Source organism: Schistocerca americana, chromosome X, assembly GCF_021461395.2.
Source record: "Schistocerca americana isolate TAMUIC-IGC-003095 chromosome X, iqSchAmer2.1, whole genome shotgun sequence".
Classification (NCBI taxonomy): Eukaryota; Metazoa; Arthropoda; class Insecta; order Orthoptera; family Acrididae; genus Schistocerca; species Schistocerca americana.
The window spans coordinates 549,731,896-549,752,451 of NC_060130.1; the positions used below are offsets into that span (position 1 = coordinate 549,731,896).

Below are 20,556 nucleotides of genomic sequence, written 5' to 3' on the forward strand. Positions count from 1 at the left end.
GCAAACAAGCCCATTCCCTGACTAAAGACACGTGACATGACTGTGCGATTGTGCATGGCTGTGTAACCCTGGATGGCGCTGAGATGGCCGTCCCGAACAAATCGATTCCCTGTTTGCATTACAATCGCGGGATCCCGATCTACGCGAGCAGCAATATTGCGGTGCAGTAAACCATAGTCAGGATAGGACACAATATTACCTTATGTCGAATTCTGAAACGTGCTGGTTCTTTTCATTTCTACACGAGGCATAGTATGACTACGTCACAAAGAAATAACATTTAAATGCGAATCTTTGGTTACGTACTAGGTAGAAATAACTCCATCTAGGTTTTTATGGTTGCGCTGAAATACTAGTCTAGTTGGACAGAATACCATTTTAACTTTAAATAAACAGAGGATTCTGTTTATCTAGGGTGAGACGTTGTCAACATATGGAAAAAATCTGTTAGTTTTTACAGCGTACAATCCTCTTCATCTACTATAATTTTCCTGTATCTGACAGTTTGCTCTTAATTTCTTGCGAAGTCTACATTTTACCTGAACGATTCCTTAAGTGGGAGAGCTATTCAGCCTAACTCTAAGAATGGATAACTGTGTGTGCTCTAAATAACGTTAATCGTTTCACCAGTAGTAAAAGACAACATGTAACCTTCTCATCACATCGCTGTATGTCAAAGAGACGATATATGTACATGGTTCAAATGGCTCTGAGCACAATGGGACTTAACTTCTGAGGTCATCAGTCCCCTAGAACTTAGAACTACTTAAACCTAACTAACCTAAGGACATCACACACATCCATGCCCGGGGCAGGATTCGAACCTGCGACCGTAGCGGTCGCGCGGTTCCAGACTGTAGCGCCTAGAACCACTTGGCCACCCTGGCCGGCTACATGTCACAAGTACATTCTACGATGCAGAAATGCTGATGACGACATGACCACTGAAACGTGTAATCGAGCCTAGAAACAAAACTTACTTGAGCAGTAAATCAGTAATTTTGTTTTGTTTTAAAGAGTGCCACGCTTTCCTGCAACCGATGTCTTCACAAATGGAAAATACGTATGACGCATGTATAGATAAATCTATGTCACATTACAGTAAATATAGAAATAGTGTAGGAATTACGCCAACCTCGGCATCAGTGTAGTCGCTATAAAATGACGTTTACAGCTTAGCTTCTCATCATGTCGTCAGACAGGAACAGAATCTCGGACTGTATAACATATGGCAGAAAACCGGTAGTGAGTTTCAAGGTTTCTACGACGGCATTCCTCGTAAGTAGTTTATGTAACTCATGGCAAATTTAAGTCACAATGATCGGGCGAGGATTTTAGGCCCGCTCCCCCAGAATAGACGGAGCTCAGTCTCAGTTGTAGAATGAAACAGAAGGAACCATCTTCACATTAAATGGAAGTGTAGACGACAAAGATTATTTTTAAGCAGTTAATGGCATAGACAGGTAGTTCAATCTATGTATATGCATGTTCAGTATATACGTGTATTATTTTTGGTGCTTCTATTTTGTATTACAGTTATATATCATTCCTTACTCTGTGAATAACACAGATTATCAGCAGAAAGGAAGATTATTTGTGTGGAGTGCTACTGAGATCAACAACTGTTTGAGCTATAACGAAACACCATTATTTGTCCTGTCATTAGTTTGCCAAGTGCAGGGTTATAGGGTTAATCGAGTTGATGGAGAAGACCAACAGAAGATGAGTGAGGTACGTTTAGAAAGAGACTGTGCATCATTGATAGACGTTCTTTTAAAGTTCCGAAAGTGTATGTTCCAAGAAGAATCAAGCAACGCAACATTTCCTCCAACGTATATTAGGCAAAATGATCGTGAAAATCAGAGAACTTATAATGTTGTCCGATTCCTGTTATATACGACGTGCACTTGTGACCCATGGCTAAAGGAGGTGCTCAGAATGGTGCCCATTCGTATTAAAGACTGATTCTGTACGACGTCTTAAGGATTCACTCACACTATGAAAAAACCCAGGAGAGTCGCTGATGCGCTGGCATGCACGGATGGCGCGTTCCTGAAGTGTTTGAAAACCGTTACTGCGACTTGCATATACTACAGATTTCAAGTGTCCCTACAACTAAAAAATCAAGGGATTAAGATCGAGCCAATAAGGTGGCTAACGTAGCGGACCTCGACGACTATTCCATTGCTCACTAAATGTCTCGGACATATCGGAGAAAATGGGCTGTTGTTACATCTTGCAGGCATCCCCAGACCTCGTTGGAATGGTGCTTTCTCTAGAGGGACATTTGTATGATAGGAACTGAAGATACCTTGCACCAGTCAACCTGTTTGGTTGTATATATGGCCCTATAACGCTGTCGCCAATAGTTCCTGCTCATGTATTAATTGAAAGTCCGCACTGATGCCTTACTTCGTCCACTGCTTCTGCATTGGCGTCAGCCCACACATGCTGGTTACGAAAATTTACAATACCATCTCACTTGAGACCAGCCTAGTCTGTGAACAGTATCTCTGTCACGAAAAGTGGATCTTTAACACGTCTTTGCAACAGCTATTGGAAGAACTGCACTCTGGCTGATCTCGTGGCAGAAGGGCTTGGGAACGCAGCACACATATGGGTAAACCAACTAGTTAAGTAGGATCGCCAACACTAGAGGTTTACTGGCTCCGATAGATGCTGACTTTCTACGCGCACTAGTCTCAGAATCTTCTTCCCACCACAGGTCCTCCACAACAGGTGTACAAATGGTGTGAGGTCTTCCAAAGTCTGCCGTTGTTGAAGCTACGGAGCCAGAGTCTGCTAGTTGCGAACAGGCGGCTGAATAATTGTACAGATGGTATCCCGTGTTCTTGATATTTTTCAGCATACAGAAAACGGGATCAAAGGCTGCTTCCATATGCCAGACAATAACAGAGGATCATGTCTTCCATTTCCTATGTGTGATACACTGAGATGACAGAAGTCGTGGGAGAACGATATGCACATATATGGATGGCGGTAGTGTCGCTTATACAATTATAAAAGGACAGTGCATGGCGGAGCTGTCATTTGTACCCAGATGAGTCATCTGAAAAGGTTTCCGACGTGATTATGCCGCACTACGAGAATTAACAGACTTTGAACGCGGGATGTTAGTTGGAGATAAACGTATGGGACATTCAGTTTCAGAAATCGTTAGGAAATTCAGTATTCCGAGATCCACAGGATCAAGAGTGTGCCCAGAATACCTAATTTCAGGCATTACCTCTCACCGCGGACGACGAAGCGGCCGACGGCTTTCACTTAACGACCGAGAGCAGCGGCGTTTGCGTAGAGTTTTCAGTGCTAAAAATAAGCAACACTGCGTGAAATAGAAATCACTGTGGGACGTACGACGAAAATATCCGTTAGGATAAAAAATGTTTCAAATGGCTCTGAGCACTATGGGACTTAACATCTATGGTCATCAGTCCCCTAGAACTTAGAACTACTTAAACCTAACTAACCTAAGGACATCACACAACACCCAGTTTCGTTAGGATACTTCGGCTAAATATGGAGTTACTCGGCTATGGCAGCAGATGGCTGACGCGTGTGCCTTTAACAGCACGAGATCGACTGCAGCACCTCTCCTGGGCTCGTGACCACATCAGTTTGATTCTGGACGACTGAAAATCCGGCTCCTGGACAGATGAGTCCCGATTTTAGTAGGTAAGAGCTGATGATGGTAGGGTTAGAGTGTGACTCAGACCCACGAATCCATTAACCCAGGTTGTCAACAAGGCATTATGGAAGCTGGTCGTGGCTCCATAATAGTGTGGGCTGTCAGAATGAGATTTTCACTCTGCAGCGGAGTGTGCGCTGATATGAAACTTCCTGGCAGATTAAAACTGTGTGCCCGACCGAGACTCGAACTCGGGACCTTTGCCTTTCGCGGGCAAGTGCTCTACCAACTGAGCTACCGAAGCACGACTCACGTCCGGTACTCACAGCTTTACTTCTGCCAGTACCTCGTCTCCTACCTTCCAAACTTTACAGAAGCTCTCCTGCGAAACATGCAGAACTAGCACTCCTGAAAGAAAGGATATTGCGGAGACATGGCTTAGCCACAGCCTGGGGGATGTTTCCAGAATGAGATTTTCACTCTGCAGCGGAGTGTGCGCTGATATGAAACTTCCTGGCAGATTAAAACTGTGTGCCCGACCGAGACTCGAACTCGGGACCTTTGCCTTTGGTAGAGCACTTGCCCTCGAAAGGCAAAGGTCCCGAGTTCGAGTCTCGGTCGGGCACACAGTTTTAATCTGCCAGGAAGTTTCATATCAGCGCACACTCCGCTGCAGAGTGAAAATCTCATTCTGGAAACATCCCCCAGGCTGTGGCTAAGCCATGTCTCCGCAATATCCTTTCTTTCAGGAGTGCTAGTTCTGCATGTTTCGCAGGAGAGCTTCTGTAAAGTTTGGAAGGTAGGAGACGAGGTACTGGCAGAAGTAAAGCTGTGAGTACCGGACGTGAGTCGTGCTTCGGTAGCTCAGTTGGTAGAGCACTTGCCCGCGAAAGGCAAAGGTCCCGAGTTCGAGTCTCGGTCGGGCACACAGTTTTAATCTGCCAGGAAGTTTCAGTGTGGGCTGTGTTTACATGGAATGGACTGGCTCCTCTGGTCCAACTGAAACGATCATTAACTGGAAATGGTTATGTCTGGCTACTTGGAGGCCATGTGCAGCCATTCATGGGCTTCATGTTCGGAAACAAAGATGGAATATTTATGAGCGAGAACGCACCATGTCACCGGGCCACAATTGTTTCTGACTGGCTTGAAGAACATTCTGGACAATTCGAGCGAATGATTTAGCCACCCAGATCGCCCGACAAGAATCCCATAGGACATTTATAGGACATCATCTAAAGGTCGTTATTGCACAAAATTCTGCACCGGCAACCCTTTCGCAGTTATGGACGCCTATAGAGGCACAGGGCTCAGTATTTCTGCAGAGGAATTCCAACGACTTGTTGAGTCCATGTACGTCGAGTTGCTGCATTACGCCGGGCAAAAAGAGATCCGACACGATATTAGGTTTACCCAGAATTATGAATTTGATTTACAGTAACAGCCCTAACAAATGTTTCCTGAACGCTGTATCTACGCAGGCCGGGGTAGCCGAGCGGTTCTAGGCGCTACAGTCTGGAACCACGTGACCGCTACGGTCGCAGGTTCGAATCATGCCTCGGGCATGGATGTGTGTGGGCCCGCATCTCGTGGTCGTGCGGTAGCGTTCTCGCTTCCCACGCCCGGGTTCCCGGGTTCGATTCCCGGCGGGGTCAGGGATTTTCTCTGCCTCGTGATGGCTGGGTGTTGTGTGATGTCCTTAGGTTAGTTAGGTTTAAGTAGTTCTAAGTTTTAGGGGACTGATGACCTAAGATGTTAAGTCCCATAGTGCTCAGAGCCATTTGAACCATTTTTTTTTATGTGTGTGGTGTTCTTAGGTCAGTTAGGTTTAAGTAGTTCTAAGTTCTAGGGGACTGATGAAGTTAAATTAGAAGTTAAGTACCATAGTGCTCAGAGCCATTTGAACCATTTTTTGCTGTATCTACGGACAATAACAGAGAAACGAGTCGTCATTTGTTTAGTGCATTGAGTAGGTTTTTCGTAATAACAAAGGGCTTACATTAGATGAGATGTGATTCAGAGTAACGATGATGAACAAGTGTTCATAGGTCTTAAGACATACGATTTAGAGCACACATTCATTGATAATTTTTGCCTTTTTTTGGTCCGTGCTACCACATCTCAGACTATAGATTACTTTTCTTAACACCCTGTATTAGAGCGTTACCTAAGAGGCATGTATAGAAAGGTAGCTTGTGAAGTAAATATGTGGATGTAGAACTCGTATGGCGGAAAGTTCAATTCCATGTTCTAAACACAAAAATGTGCAAAATATTGATTACGTAATACACAGACAGGGGTAAAACACAGTTTCCGGTTGCAGAACGCGATAGTACAAATTGAAACTGAAGGAAATCATGATACGAGGGGTAGGCTTAAATGTCCCATCGGCGAGAAGGCCCTTAGAGATGGAACTGCAGCTCGGACTTGACTAAGTTCAGGCACAAAATCAGCTGTTCAGGTATAAAAGGTACTATCCCGGGATTCACATTAAGGGATTTCCTAAGTATGGACGGCGAATGGACATTTCAACCACACTCTTCCCACATGCGGGCCCACTAATTGAATCACTACAACGTCTTGCTCGGTTAGTTACTGGTGTATCTTTGTTGGGACGCATTGCGGTAGGCCGGGGAAGCCGCCTGTAAACAGAAAAATGTGTTAATGCCAAATCTGGAAAGAATTGTTTTCCGATTTTTTCAGGTAACGTTCGTACCTTAACCAAGGAATTCTGCAAAAGTAAGATAGACGTAAGCTAGCATAATGCTCTTTCTGTTCCTCTTCCTTGAGAATGTAGCGTGATGAGGTCGAAAGAGATCAGCATCGGCAGCTTAATCTTAGTCATAACACGTTTTTCGGGTGGTTGACAAAAGTTGAAGTTTGAGCACTGGTATGTGCTATACCATTGAATTAACTTTCTACTAGAGGTGTCAAACGTCTTTAGAAAAGTGTCCAATTGCATTGTAAACGCACTTCCAGTATATCTTGAAACATAATAAAGGTATGACACATATGAAAATGTATAACGAAACAATAAACACTTTGCATACTGTCGTTTTGGGGAAATTTCGTTTACATATTTTATCCAGACCCAACATATTAGTATTAGTTCTACTTATGTGTTATATTCTCGGCGAGGGGCGAAGTGTGCAACAGGCTGTAAATGTAAGTTAGTTCAGTTAATGTTCGTGTAACGGATAGAAAAATATTTCAGGCTACAGCATTGACGACAGATCTCTTTAGACGATAATTTTCTTAAGAAATTAAAGGAAATAGTAAATACAGTCGCATGATATAAGTTTTTTTATATTGTCACGTAATATGATAGCAAATTCACTGAAGCAGAAGTCATGGAAAAGAACAAAGAGTATTAGGTAGCCGTGCTGTCACAAAATTCTTTGATTTATTTAGTTTTTAGCCTAGTGAAATTCGCCTTACATTGATGTAGGTTAATAAGGCATATGGATCTTCGCTGTCAACGACTAACAAATTGCCATATTAAGGAGAATACAAAAGATTTTTCTCCGATTTTCTGAACCAGCAGTCAAAGCAGTGAGTGGAACCTATTCATCTTGCATCAGATAAGGCCAAGTCGCTTTTATCTGCTAGAAAGGCTATAGCTAGGGTTTTATGAGTTATAAAAGAAATTGTTTTAAAGATTACATAACGTTTCTGGCGAATAAATAACTATGCCAGCCATATATGGTTCTTTTCCTGCCATTATGAGAATTTTTTACAGTGTTCTCGTGGTTTGAATTTACAGAAGCATCAAAGAATGCCATTGATACACCGCAAATTCTCATGAACTTAACAGTAGTTCTCTCGAGATATGACCGCTATACAAAATCTAGTGTTGTCTCACTAAGCCGCTGGAATTATCAAGTTACTCACTTATGTGTGTATCGTCCGTGAAGTCTTCACACTTGAACTAAACATTAACAATCGGGTGTTTATTTACAACTTTCTTTCTGGCGTCATTACTGGAAACAATTCACCGATCACGGTCGAAGATAATAGGACAGCAGAGGCACAGTATTCTAGGTGACTACTATAGCAGGACGATAAATTCTCGGCATGGTATAGAGACAGAACTGCTAGAAATAAAATTATGATTTAGGTACATTTGCATATATTGTGCGGTAATGTAGCTGTTAACATCATGTTCGTAATAGTTTCAATCACACGGGTTCTTAAAATATTTGTGCATGGTATTTTTCGTACAAATACATGAAATAGAACAGTGCAATGTCAATAAATTATTTTGTTTTGATTGTTTACCAACAACGGTAACGCACCCTAAATTGCTGATTATTTACAGTTGCAGCAATTATGAAAATAAACGTATGTGAAAGGCATTCTTCATATTGTTGATCTTTCAAAGGACAGAAAGATAAGCGAAAATTGCTACGCAAGTCTTCTGGATACGCTGTCTGATGCAATACGTGTCTATAGATTACGATTACAAAGGAAAAATTCATTTTTTTCATCAGAACATTCCATTCACCTACAATGTTGTTTTGTTAGTGGGAAGACTGTAGGATTTGAGGCATGAATTATTATAACATTCAACATAGTCCCTGCATTTAGTATCTTATGACTTCCACCTGTCCTCACGTTTAAAGAAATTTATAGCAAGAAAACATTGAGTCCAGTAAATAGGTTATGGCAGCAGTAGATGGGTATTTTACAAACTTTCTAGACGGGTACTTCCGGTATGAAATCCAATCACCGAAAAAAGTGTTGGACGATGTAAACTGATCTAAAAGAGGTATACTTTGAAAATTAATTGTAATTTAGACTTGAAGTTCTCACCCTGTTTATGTCAGCTTGAGAATTTTTGGCTTTGCCCTTGTTTTGCTGAGCTTCGTTTCCGCAAACAGAAGCGATCTATTGATATCCATTCACAAAGGGACGCCTTCGAGAATGAGAGGTGCACTAAAGTATCCAAGCCAATACAATTAAGAAATGGTAAAGTCGTTTTCTGGTAGTTGTTTAATACATGCGGGTGAGGGCTATATGGTGGTCCTCTAGGCTGCAGGCTTTCCCGAACGCTGTGGCTAAATCTGCTGCGCTGGCCCAGCCTGCGACAGGTTCAAGGTCAGGCGCGGTGGCGCCCCAACACCCATCTCATTAGGCAAAGCTGATACGGTGGCAGTGGGTGCGGAGTAAATAAATGAAGCTGTATACCGGCAAGTAAAGCATATGGAATTCGAGATAGGTTTGTTACGTCACTGTAACTGTACGATACACACAATTTAATGTTCTATCTTCTACACAAAAGCAAACTAACCTGCCCTCCTGGGGCAACTCTCTGACAACTTATTATTAATCGTACATGCTTTCCGCATTCTTATGTCCTCATTCGCAACTAAATTCGCCGTAATTAAATATATAGAGGATAATATTTATGGAACATTCCGTCGGTTCTTTGAGGGACACAGACGTATTAATAAATTTAATACACGGTATTAATGTTCCACAATTATTGTGGACGTTTAATAAGATGTGTTCAGCTTATTCATATAGAGGATATTTTCCGCTGCAGAACAACTGCTTGTGTTATTACTGTTACCGATTTTTCAGAAATCTTGTTGACAGCTGACATTCAAAATCTTTATTTTCAATACAATATAAGGGCCTGTTACTATATTGCATAACATACCTGATGTTGAGTACAATCAGCAGATCTGAATGAGGGTAGGGTAAATGGTAAATAAATTATATGTAAACAGTATATCTGATCCTGTAACCCGAAGATTCCTAAAACACGTGTCAGATTTCTGAAAAAACAGAATGAACAAAGACATCAATCGTCGCCCATAACTGGTCTCATTCACTGCTGCAGATATCAAAGTTCAGCCACCTGATACCTGCAACGAAATTAATGACGCAATGATCGGAAGTTTCCACCGAGGAATGCTCTCGCCTGATACGTAGTCGGAGAAGTTTGATCTTATATTGGTTATTCTTTATTAGTATACAGTTCAGATCAGTAATGCCTGATTACGTGTAACCACTTTCGACGTAGTGTGAAGATCAGACTGTTTTTTTATTATTGTTAACTAGTGACATGTCGTATCGTACGAATCATGTACTTGAGTACTGCAGAACACCTCCATTTTTTTCTGTTTTTAGGATCAATATTTTTTATGCAACTTGTAATATTCAACCAGGTAGCTGTTCTTGACCACCTCAATATCGATGAAACGTTGATAACGGAAAATAACGTGCCAGGCAGCAGCAATGTTTGCGTACGTTTGTTTTTACTTTCCTTGTTATAAAAAAATACATTTTGAATTACTGCGGGCTATAGCGGTTGTATTGGTGCGATGTAGAAGTTTTAGACTGTGCACCAGAGCCCACTACGGATTACAGCGCCCATCCTACTGACTATCTGCGAAGAAGAATACCCGCGCTTGTACGGTTTCGTGGCTCGTTTAATTGGCTAGCACTTAGGAAAGCTGATACTCGGCGGACACATGCCAAAGATGAAAGATAGTGCAGAGGAGGCAGAAAGCGATAGAAGCTAGCAGGCGAGGTCAGTACTTGCTTCAGTGAGGTGGCTGCGGGGGCGGGCCGGCGCCTGCGGCAGCAGCAGCGGGCATGTCGGCGGCCGTGTGTGCTGCGGCGTGCCGACTGCCGCGCGAGCCGCCGGTGGCGCGCCCGCTGCCCGTGACGTCAGCACTGCGTCACGACGCCCACGCCACCAAGCGACGCTGCCGACGCCGCCGACGCCGACGCCACGGCTTCCAGCCGATCGAAGCAACGCGCGGGCTCACGCACTGGGACTTTCTCCGTGCCTCACCGTAAACACTGGGCTCGGGCAACAACGGTGTCCACTACATTACAGACCTGGCGCCGAACGACTAATCGTGCCGGGAACTCCAGTTGCTGTGTACGTCAAAGAGACTGCACCGACGAGGGTGTCCCACCACTCGTGCCGGAGAGCTTTGGAGTTGGCGTACAGAGAGACAAATCTGTCGCAGTCTCATAGGATGGTTTCCCCCCACCCGAGAATCTAGTCCAGTGGCCACTTACACAAATGCACAACCGAAGGGTTTCAAAACACAGAGGCAGAACACCCAAACAACACTGCAGACCAACCACATAAGAAAAAGAAACAAATCCTACACACTAACACATAAGAATAAAATAGTATATTGTAATGGAATCTTTTCCTCTTTTGGCTGTTAAAACATAATTTTTTTGCGATTGCAATTTCTACATGTTGTCATTTTTCAAGCAATGTGGAATTTTGTGACCCACTCTGTAATACAAAGCTGCGCCATGCTGTGTAAGAGCATTTGCATGAGGTGTTGTAAATTTCTTAGGTGTTCCATATATCTTGTACTTTACAGAACTGGTGAAATAATGATATAAACACTTAAGTTTAAAATTCGTGTAGTGGCGTGGTAACTGGATCACAAAAGCTTTTCTGGTCAAGTTTCCAAACCTAATACGTGAATTTTAGACTTCAGTGTTTATGAAAGGAGAGACACATAGGAATCAGTCGCAATTCCATTAGTTTTTATTGCTCTTGCATATCTTCAGTGCATTTGAGTTACAACCGAACAAACTCGCGGCAGTATATGTGAACACACGAAGCTATTGGTGTATAGGCAGAAGGTAACTGAGGCGGTTGAGTGTGAAAATACTTTGTTGGCATCCTCTTATATAGAGAGGAATGATCATAATAATAAAATAAGTGAATTGAGAGCCACGGTACAGAAACAACTTGAAAATGGCTCGACGAACCCTATGCCAGCAAATTAATTCTGAATTGCAGAGTAATAATGTACATGTACACTAAGATAAGACAAAACAGCTCCACATCAATTCAGCAATGCAAGAATATACCAACTCACATGCAACTCCTGTCAGTCACCAAACATAGGACAAACAAGCAGGAACATTGGAATTATGTGCACAAAACACATGAGAGCTGTGTAGAGAGACTGCTCACAGTCCACTTTCGCAGAACACTTAATAACTGAAAACCGCCGCCCCACAAATATCAAAACTGATCTACAACCCATGAAACACAGCAACAGCTTACACCGTAAATTAACGTTAGAAGAAAATTTTGACGTACAAACGGATATAATGAAAGACAAACACGTTATTTGCAACAACACACTCTTTACTGCTTTAAGAGAATTGACAGAGGACTAACACACACACACACACACACACACACACACACACACACACACACACACACACACACACACACACAAACCAACGCATAAATACTCCCCCCTCACACACAGAGACCTAAGTAAGAAATAAAACTCCTGCTACAGCTTTCAAAATCTTCTCGCGATAGGCGAGACATCTCGTAACACACGTCAACTGTAAGATGGAATAAAGTTTTGAATTACTGGAAAAGATGGTAAGTTATGTCTTTCTCTGTTTTAATGCAACAAAAAGGAGACCAACTAACGTGAGTTCATGACATGATTACGTTACAACCTTGGGCCACTAAAATTGTCTTTACAACAGTACTGTAAATTCCAACAGTATTGACACTGACGTTTGTAAGTTCACATTTTGATATTTATTAACGATAGAGTCTCAGTCCTTTCAGATGATACGCCGTATGCCGAAAATCGGCAAGAAACATTCGTATTATGGAAAGACTCTAAAGTAAAAATGTATTGCAAAACTATACATACAGCATAGAATCTGGAACCAAACAGTAGACGTGTAATAACGGTTCTTTATTGTTCTGAAACGATGATAATTTTTGCATGTTTTCGAATTCACGAGCCCACTGACGCTGGAGGTATTTCGCTGAAACTAATTTGGGGAAGAAAATAAACAATAGTGTTTTGCGTCAAGGCGGACCAACAATTCGATATAATCGAGTGGTGACGTGTGTGTGTGTGTGTGTGTGTGTGTTTTCAGCCACAATTTAATTAGTGGTCACGAGCAAATAGCTGTGAAATTTTTAAAATTATCCGGACATCATGGTCTGAAACAAGAAATAAATTTTCAACCTCAGTTTGTACTGGAGAATGGTATGATAGATAGTTTTGTATATAGCCTGCAGTGTGTTTCTTAGAGAACTCACAGTTATAGATTTCAAATATTATATTCTCATGCTGAAAGTGTGGGAAGCTGTCTGAATTTTCCATCAGAAATATTTTGGACTAGTTTCCACGGCACCATCACTCATCTAGGAGAAACAATACCAGCAGAAGCAAATTTAGGCAGCACTGTACCTTCTTACTAATGAATGCAGTTCGACTAGAGAAGTCAACTACTTAACCCAGTTTCAATAAACCTCCAATATTAGCACGGCGTTCTTGTTCTCGTTATGTCTACCTTTGTATCTGTACGTTGTGCTTCTCCCATTTCACATGCATTCCAGGCCTACGTAACTACTAATATATTTGAGAATCGTCTCACCACATCTACGAGACACATTGGTCATTGCCAGCTTTCAAATGAAACAATGATGATGATGTGGTGGCCCTCAACTACGTACCCTCCGACTCAGAGTTGAAATATTAAAAGTTTTGGCTTGTTTCGTCGTCTAGGGGCTGGGGTACGTAGTTGCCGCATTACAAACCAAATACTGCTGAGTCTACAGTATACAATATGAATATACACAAGAATAGAATGGTCAAAGGGTCCTATCACTTTGCAATTGCGAATGTAACGTAGAAATTTATAAATTAAAGATTGCAATGAAATAAAATTTGCAGATACTATCTTAACGACTTTAAATGATGAGTACGATAGTAGAAGTACTTTTGAGAATGCGATATATTTCTGCAAAACACTTATTGGTGTCGATGGTCCAGCAATTAAATAAAATATAACTTGAATAACAGGGAAGCAGTAGATTCCTACTTCACGTAGTTAGTTATGAACAACAACATAGCTCGCGAGATATTCACTTCCAAACGCGTACTACGTCTTCACTGCAGAAGCCACGGAAATCTCACGAGTACACTAGTCGGCACTCCGAAGTATTTCTATCTCTCGCGATCACGCGCAAACTGCTCCACTCCAAGTCTTTCCCGCGACTGTGCGTCCGTCCCGCCGTCACGTGCAGCACTCCCCCTGTCCTGTTCAGAACTCTTCTCACGCTTCCATCCAGTCTCCCCATTCACGAGTGTTGTGAATGACTAGAGCGCTCACCCCATGATTTCAAGCCAACGCACCCACACGAACATAATGAAACACATTCGAAATACTGGATTTACATTTAAATAACTTCAAATTAAAAAGGAATAGCCAGTAGCCTAATGTCTCTGTGCTTTCTAAAACACAGTAAATATTTAACCAATTTCTTCATGAATAGTATATATCGGATATAAACAAAGACATAGATGGATAAATATATTTATAAGCATGCTGCTACCGTTTTTTCGTGTCACTGTAGAGTACTTATGGCCTGACGCGGCCGATAGTAATCAGCTACTTTCGCCTCCAATAACTCATGTACTATTCATGTTACATGCCTGTAATTTATACCAATTTAGGTTTACACTAATAGCTTTCTAAAGACACGTCGATCGGCATAATCGGATGAAGTGTTTAGGTTTTGTAGATTTGTTGCTGGGTGTTACTTGTATAATTTACCGTCAGATACTAAACTTTAAACTAATAAATATATTGAAAATCTGATTACACCATCAGAATCGTCGTGCAAATAATAGTAAAATACATGTTTCGTTTTGAGGTAATATGATTCATCTGGCTACTATTAATTTCTATATAAACTATGAAATGTCTGCCATTATGGTCACACAAAGTCCGCCATCTCTGGCTCTCCCGGCGTACAAGTCTCTTTGATCGACACAGCGTCACCAAGGAATTCCCAGCCACGTGCTCTATGGACCGCGTGGTCCGGCCGCTGTGCGGCATCACGCGCTTGCTAACGAGCCACGCTTTGCCGAGCGGCCCGAGCGGTGGCCGCCAACTCTGAACTTGGAATATTTTCAGGGCGCCACCTCACATCATCTACAAGTAAAATGCCGGGACAGTCAAATGAAAACATGACAGATGGAAAAAATAAGTAAACTGTTTAGTATTTCAAAATTAATCGCCATAACTGTTAATACATTAATCCTACACGACGGCCAATGCCTCCACGGAAAAATGTTTGTCGTTGCGTACCGAGCTGTGATTGTACGCAGGCGTACACCTCTTCGTCCGAAGCAAATCAACGACCACTAATATCTTTATTCTGGGCCCCAAAAATATGGCAGTCACGTAGGGACAGATAGTGACTGAATTGAGGATGTGTAGGGGCTTGCCAGCGAAAGATCTGCACCGTAGTGGAAATAACCGTGGCAACATGCAGGTGGACATTATCCTGCCACAGAGTGATGTTGTCCGTAACATTGCAGGGCGTTTGGACTCGAGGGTACGCTTACCTCTGTGCGTTAATTGTGGCGCCGTGTTCCAGAGCGTCAATGAACAGCGGGCCCTTACAGTCAAAGAACAATGTCATCACGTTCTTCCCGGAGTTGGTGTGCCTCTTGTTTCGACTGCACTGCAGAAGTTTTGCTGGGAAGCCATTACACATCCTCTGATTTATCCACATGCCGTTTTCATTTTTTTGAGCCCTGGAGAAACACATTGGTGGCCGTCGATTTATTCCGGATGAAGAAGTGCACGCCTGAAAACAATTATTGTTCTGTAGGCAACAGCAAATATTTTTCCATGAAGACACCACCGTTTTGTCGCACAGTGGGATAAATACGGTATACCAACAGTTATTGAGATTTGTTTTGAAATACTAAACAGTTTACTTATCTTTTTCTCATTGGTTTCGTTTTCATTTTTCTGCCCCTTATAGATGACTGTTAAAAAAGATTCGCATCAAGATTAACTATTAATGAAATCTATTAAGTAGACGGTATTCAGACTTTTCAAGAAGTGAGCCTTTGCTGAAAGAGTTGGAAAACGGATGCGACTGTTGTCTAAATTTCTCGTTACTTGATCGAGCCCACTAACAACCCGAGCAGCATAATTCTATGAATACATTTACTTTCTAAATCGGTAGCATCCAGAATAAATTAATTGTTTTGTTTGTGTTAACTCAAAGAGACACGGATTACACTGAACTACCTATATACTGTTTAGTTTGAAGACACCGTGTGATCTCTCTAGCTTACACTGAGTTCTGGGGCCAAAGCAGAAGTATTTTATCTACAATGTTTACGTGCAGGTCATTGCCCATAGGATCGTGCATTTGGGGCTGAGAGATAGTACGAGGACAACTGTGACATATACGCTACCATTTCAGGCTATAAGATTGTATCTTAGTGCCAACCTTACTGCCGCTGGTGGATTCAAAGGAAGTGAGTGGGTGTAGCAGTTGCATTATGAGCGTGCAAGTCACACTTAAGAACATCAAGGCAAGGTGTTCTTTGAATATTAGGTGTAGAGTTAAGTAGTAGTTATCTATTCTAGAAATTATCTTGCCGATATAACTTGTACGCTATAGAGCTGCATGCTACTGTTCACGTAAAGATGCCCTTGCGACGGCGAGTCAGCTCCCTCGGGTCAAAATTAGGAATAATTTTCAATTCCCATAGAAATAATACGTGACAATCCTATTCCGCGCTCGTTCTGAAACTAGTTTCACTATTGGTCTCGAAATAGTATCCCATACCCCCCCCCCTTTCCCCAATCACCATGGATTCATGTATGGAATGGAAGTAGATCCGACTGGAAATTATTACCTTATCCTGCTGTCAATCCAAATCCACTCTCTACAGTAACGAATATTAGCCCACACACCCTACCAAAACTAACCATAGAGTTCAACGATGTCGACTAGAATATATATGGAAAGTTTATCGATAACAAGATTGGAAGTCATCCTACTAGCCTACAAAATCCAGAACATATCTTCATCACTGATTCTTCCTTCAACAAACACTCCAGGAGCTGCTACTAGTCACGAAGCGACGTGTCCCCTGTACTTGTACCGACCATGAGCTCTTGGAATACTTGGTGTAATCTTGCTGGCCCTAGCGCTCTTTCTTCCTAATTCATGATCCGAACACTAACACGCCATTGGCAATTATAGAGACACGGCCACAACTTCTTGACGGCAAGAAGACTCTGGGCCTGGCGACAATCATTTACTATGCTTAACGTTGCACTACCCATAAACTCAAGGAAGAATTCGAAAGATTTCCACCGAGTTACAGGCTACAATTCTGTTACACACTGCTCACACCTCTTCCTGACAATATAAGAAAACGCAATATTTTCACCCCTACCTCCAGTTTACATTCAACTACTTTTTCCAGGCTTTATCTCGTATCTTCACTCTTTCGGCATGTTAACCTGGACGCCCTCCGTCCTCCAAGATGGAACTTGTGTGCTGTGTGCGTCTAGTCTTCCAGTGTTAGCCCATGTGGAAATATGAGATGAGAATGTGTTCGAAATGTTTGTGAATCGTATAACTGAAGGGGGACGCGGTTGTCAGTTCGGTATTCACGTATCGCGACGTTATAATCCGCCTAAAAACCACATCCAAACTAGATGGAACACCGGCCCTCTTCGTTAATCCATCTTGCGGATTCGATCCGGGACCGGCGGGCCTCCCCGAATCTCGGAAGCGGCGTGCTAACACGCTGAGCTACCCGGGTGGGGTTATAGTAACGATGACGGGAGCATACAGTACCAAATCGGCAGAAGCTTGTTACTGTAGGAATATATCGGGCTGGCGTCACAGTGCAATATCTTGCTGCAGCATATTGGTTGCCGGAATATAACACAGATCAAGAACAATAAATCACAGGTTCCAGAATGGCTAAAAAGTTAAATCAACACTGGTCATTTCATGAATGGCAAAGCGATTGGGATGGTGAAAGTACAGCATGCGTGGTATACAGTCTCCTTCCGAACATCAGAGAGAGATTACAAATGAGCCATATCGTCGCAGCAGAGGTACCGTTCTTTCAGGACACAGCCATTACCCTCAGAATGTACATAGAATAGGAAACAGACAGTCATCATTATATATGTATAATATTAGAGTTAAAAAAGTATAGTATTATGTTGAGAATATTCAATATGCGAGATATATTTGTTCAAATGGTTCAAATGGCTCTGAGCACTATAGAACTTAACATCTAAGGTCATCAGTCCCCTAGAACTTAGAACTACTTAAACCTAACTAACCTAAGGATATCACAAACGTCCATGCCCGAGGCAGGATTCGAACCTGCGACCGTAGCGGTAGCGCGGTTCCAGACAGAAGCGCTTAGAACAGCTCGGCCACACCAGCCGGCAGATGTACTCTACAACCTAGTTTAGTCACACAGCAACGGAAGTTTTATGACTGCAACGAATAAATAAATATCCGAGTTGGTTCCAATACACATTCAACATTCCTAATAATTTCCATTTTGACTGCACCATGGCCCTATACATCTTTGACCGCATAGACACTTCTACGCTTGCTCTTACTCCTAGTTGTGCCTCGTGACGACTGGGTGTTGTGTGCTGTCCTTAGGTTAGTTAGGTTTAAGTAGGTCTAAGTTCTAGGGGACTGATGACCATAGATGTTAAGTCCCATAGTGCTCAGAGCCATTTGAACCATTTTTATTACTCCTAGTTTCCTCTATCCCCATTCGACAACACGAACAGAATTAATTAAACACGCCATCACAGCAATCACGATGACCTGCTCGTACTGATTAACGAGAAGTGCGCTAGCTTGTGAGACAAGAAGTTGAGGCAGATCCGGTTGTAATCGGTGTGGCGGATTAACGACCATTTCACTGATAAACAGGCCAGCCTGCATATTGCTTTCAGGCCGCTTTTCACTCTTGTTCTTCTAATGCTGGACAGATACCCAATCTACACCTCACAAAATACGATTCACAAACAATTAAAATTGCGACAACATACAGAAGAAAGTTTAGACCACCCATAGACACATGGTGCATTATTTAAAATGAGGACTGTGCTGACAGGAAGAGCATCCGGGTAGAAAGTTAAATAAATAAATCGGCCACTTCATGAAAACAGCGGACCCCATAAGACGGAGTAAGTCCTAAAGAGAATTGCAACATATGTCTCAAGAACCACTGCTATAAATACATAAAAGAGACCCGTGGATTACAGCCTATTTAAACAGAATTCTCGCTCCTTCCTAGAACAACTTTCAGGTCTACCCTCAGCCGCAAAAGTCACCGAAAATTCTTCTCTTCCGAAAATTCCAAGGCGTAAATAGTCCTTTGCGAGTGTCTTTTTGCATGAATTCGCCAGCTTTCGTTATTAGTGTACGGGATTATCATTTGCAATGACTGAATTCTATTCCAAATATTTATAGGCTGCCATGGAACATAGTGTGGGCAAAATGAATTGTGTTTCAAACCATATTCTAATATATTTAGTATCTATCGATGACCTGCATCCTGAAGTAACACGAACAACATGTGAAGCGTTTTGGACAATTTTTATATTACTTTTTACATATGAATGTATTTGTGGAGCACAGGTCCTAAGGAACTAAATTACTATTTGGCAATAATGGAAATAACTATTCCTTTCAATACATAATTAAGTTTAGTCTTGCACATGGATTTTTTCGCCAGTTGTTTTAAAATTATGTCTCTAAAATTGTGTATTGTCTTCACGACACGTCCGTAGATATCTGATCTTCGTTCTTCCTATTTATACCGGGTTGTAGTCAATGATCATAATTTTAGCTTTCTGTGATGTCGCTTTTTCCCAAATCTAAATTATATTCTTGGAAGTGGTACTACTGTCGTTGATCTGACAAAGCTATATAGTGGAATCATTATGTACTTATTCATGTTTCTATCTCCTTTCCTCCCAATTATGACATTCCTTTCATTTGCATTTGCCCAGGCAACACTGGACATAACGCAAGCAATGCACTCTGAGGATGTCCAAAACACCACAACTAACAGTTGTCCGAAAGCATATTAGCTGGAAACACAGTTAATGAATATAGAAAAATAATTCGGAAACCAATATTTTCTGTCTTCAATAATTGCTGTCTAAAGCAGTCTCAAGCCAACACGCCCTCTCACTGTAACCTGCAAAGAACTATAGAAATATGATTCGTATAGAAAGGGAAAGGGATTCGGCACCGTCATATGGCCAGAGAGTTATACATTAGTGATACATGTGAGTACACATTTAAGCTTTAAGTGTGTGGTTTTTAGGTATTTGTGGTGTCTTTTCTGTAAAGATTCTTTAATGTGTTAAATAGTGCGCCTTTGCATAGTGTAGTGTATTCATCTGTAGCCTATTTTCTTCCTGATATTGCATTCTGTTCAACATGGCTCTGAGCACTATGGGACTCAACTGCTGAGGTCATTAGTCCCCTAGAACTTAGAACTAGTTAAACCTAACTAACCTAAGGACATCACACACATCCATGCCCGAGGCAGGATTCGAACCTGCGACCGTAGCGGTCTCGCGGTTCCAGACTGCAGCGCCAGAACCGCGCGGCCACTTCGGCCGGCTTGCATTCTGTGTGATTCAGTTTCCGTGTGAGCTCATATATAGCTCATCTGCTGACTTTGTATGTGGGTGTTTCCTGTGTTCTTAGCTTTTTCTGTATTGTTTGTCTGTCCTGTATCCTATTTGAAGTCCCTGTTTCATTAATATGTTGACTATTTTGTGAACTATTTCGTTATTGCAGGTGAGTATGAGCCATCTAGTTTTGTGTGTGTATTGTTGCTCTGGTGTGTCTATCTTGTGCTCATTGTATGTACATGGTGATTACAGTTAAAGTTAAATTTCCAAAACGCTGTAGAAATAACACTACTGGTCAGAATGACGTCAAATTGCAACGGAATATCTACATCTACGTTTATACTCCGCAAGCCACCCAACGGTGTGTGGCGGAGGACACTTTACGTGCCACTGTCATTACCTCCCTTTCCGGTTCCAGT

The 20,556-nt window shown here is 42.1% G+C and overlaps 1 protein-coding gene across 2 annotated transcripts in view; it reads right to left on the bottom strand.

Moving 5' to 3' along the window:
* LOC124556457 (GTP-binding protein Di-Ras2) overlaps positions 1-20,556 on the bottom strand; it is a 650,315-nt gene that overhangs the window by 331,251 nt on the left and 298,508 nt on the right. Inside the window, exon 1 of one of the 2 annotated variants that reach the window (XM_047130408.1) lies at positions 10,193-10,214. The exons of the other annotated variant lie outside the window; for it this stretch is intronic. Within the exon in view, the coding sequence (XP_046986364.1) occupies position 10,193 (1 nt within the window). The 5' untranslated portion in view covers positions 10,194-10,214. Of the gene's footprint in view, positions 1-10,192; positions 10,215-20,556 lie in introns of those variants that run through there. 2 annotated transcript variants of the gene reach the window in all.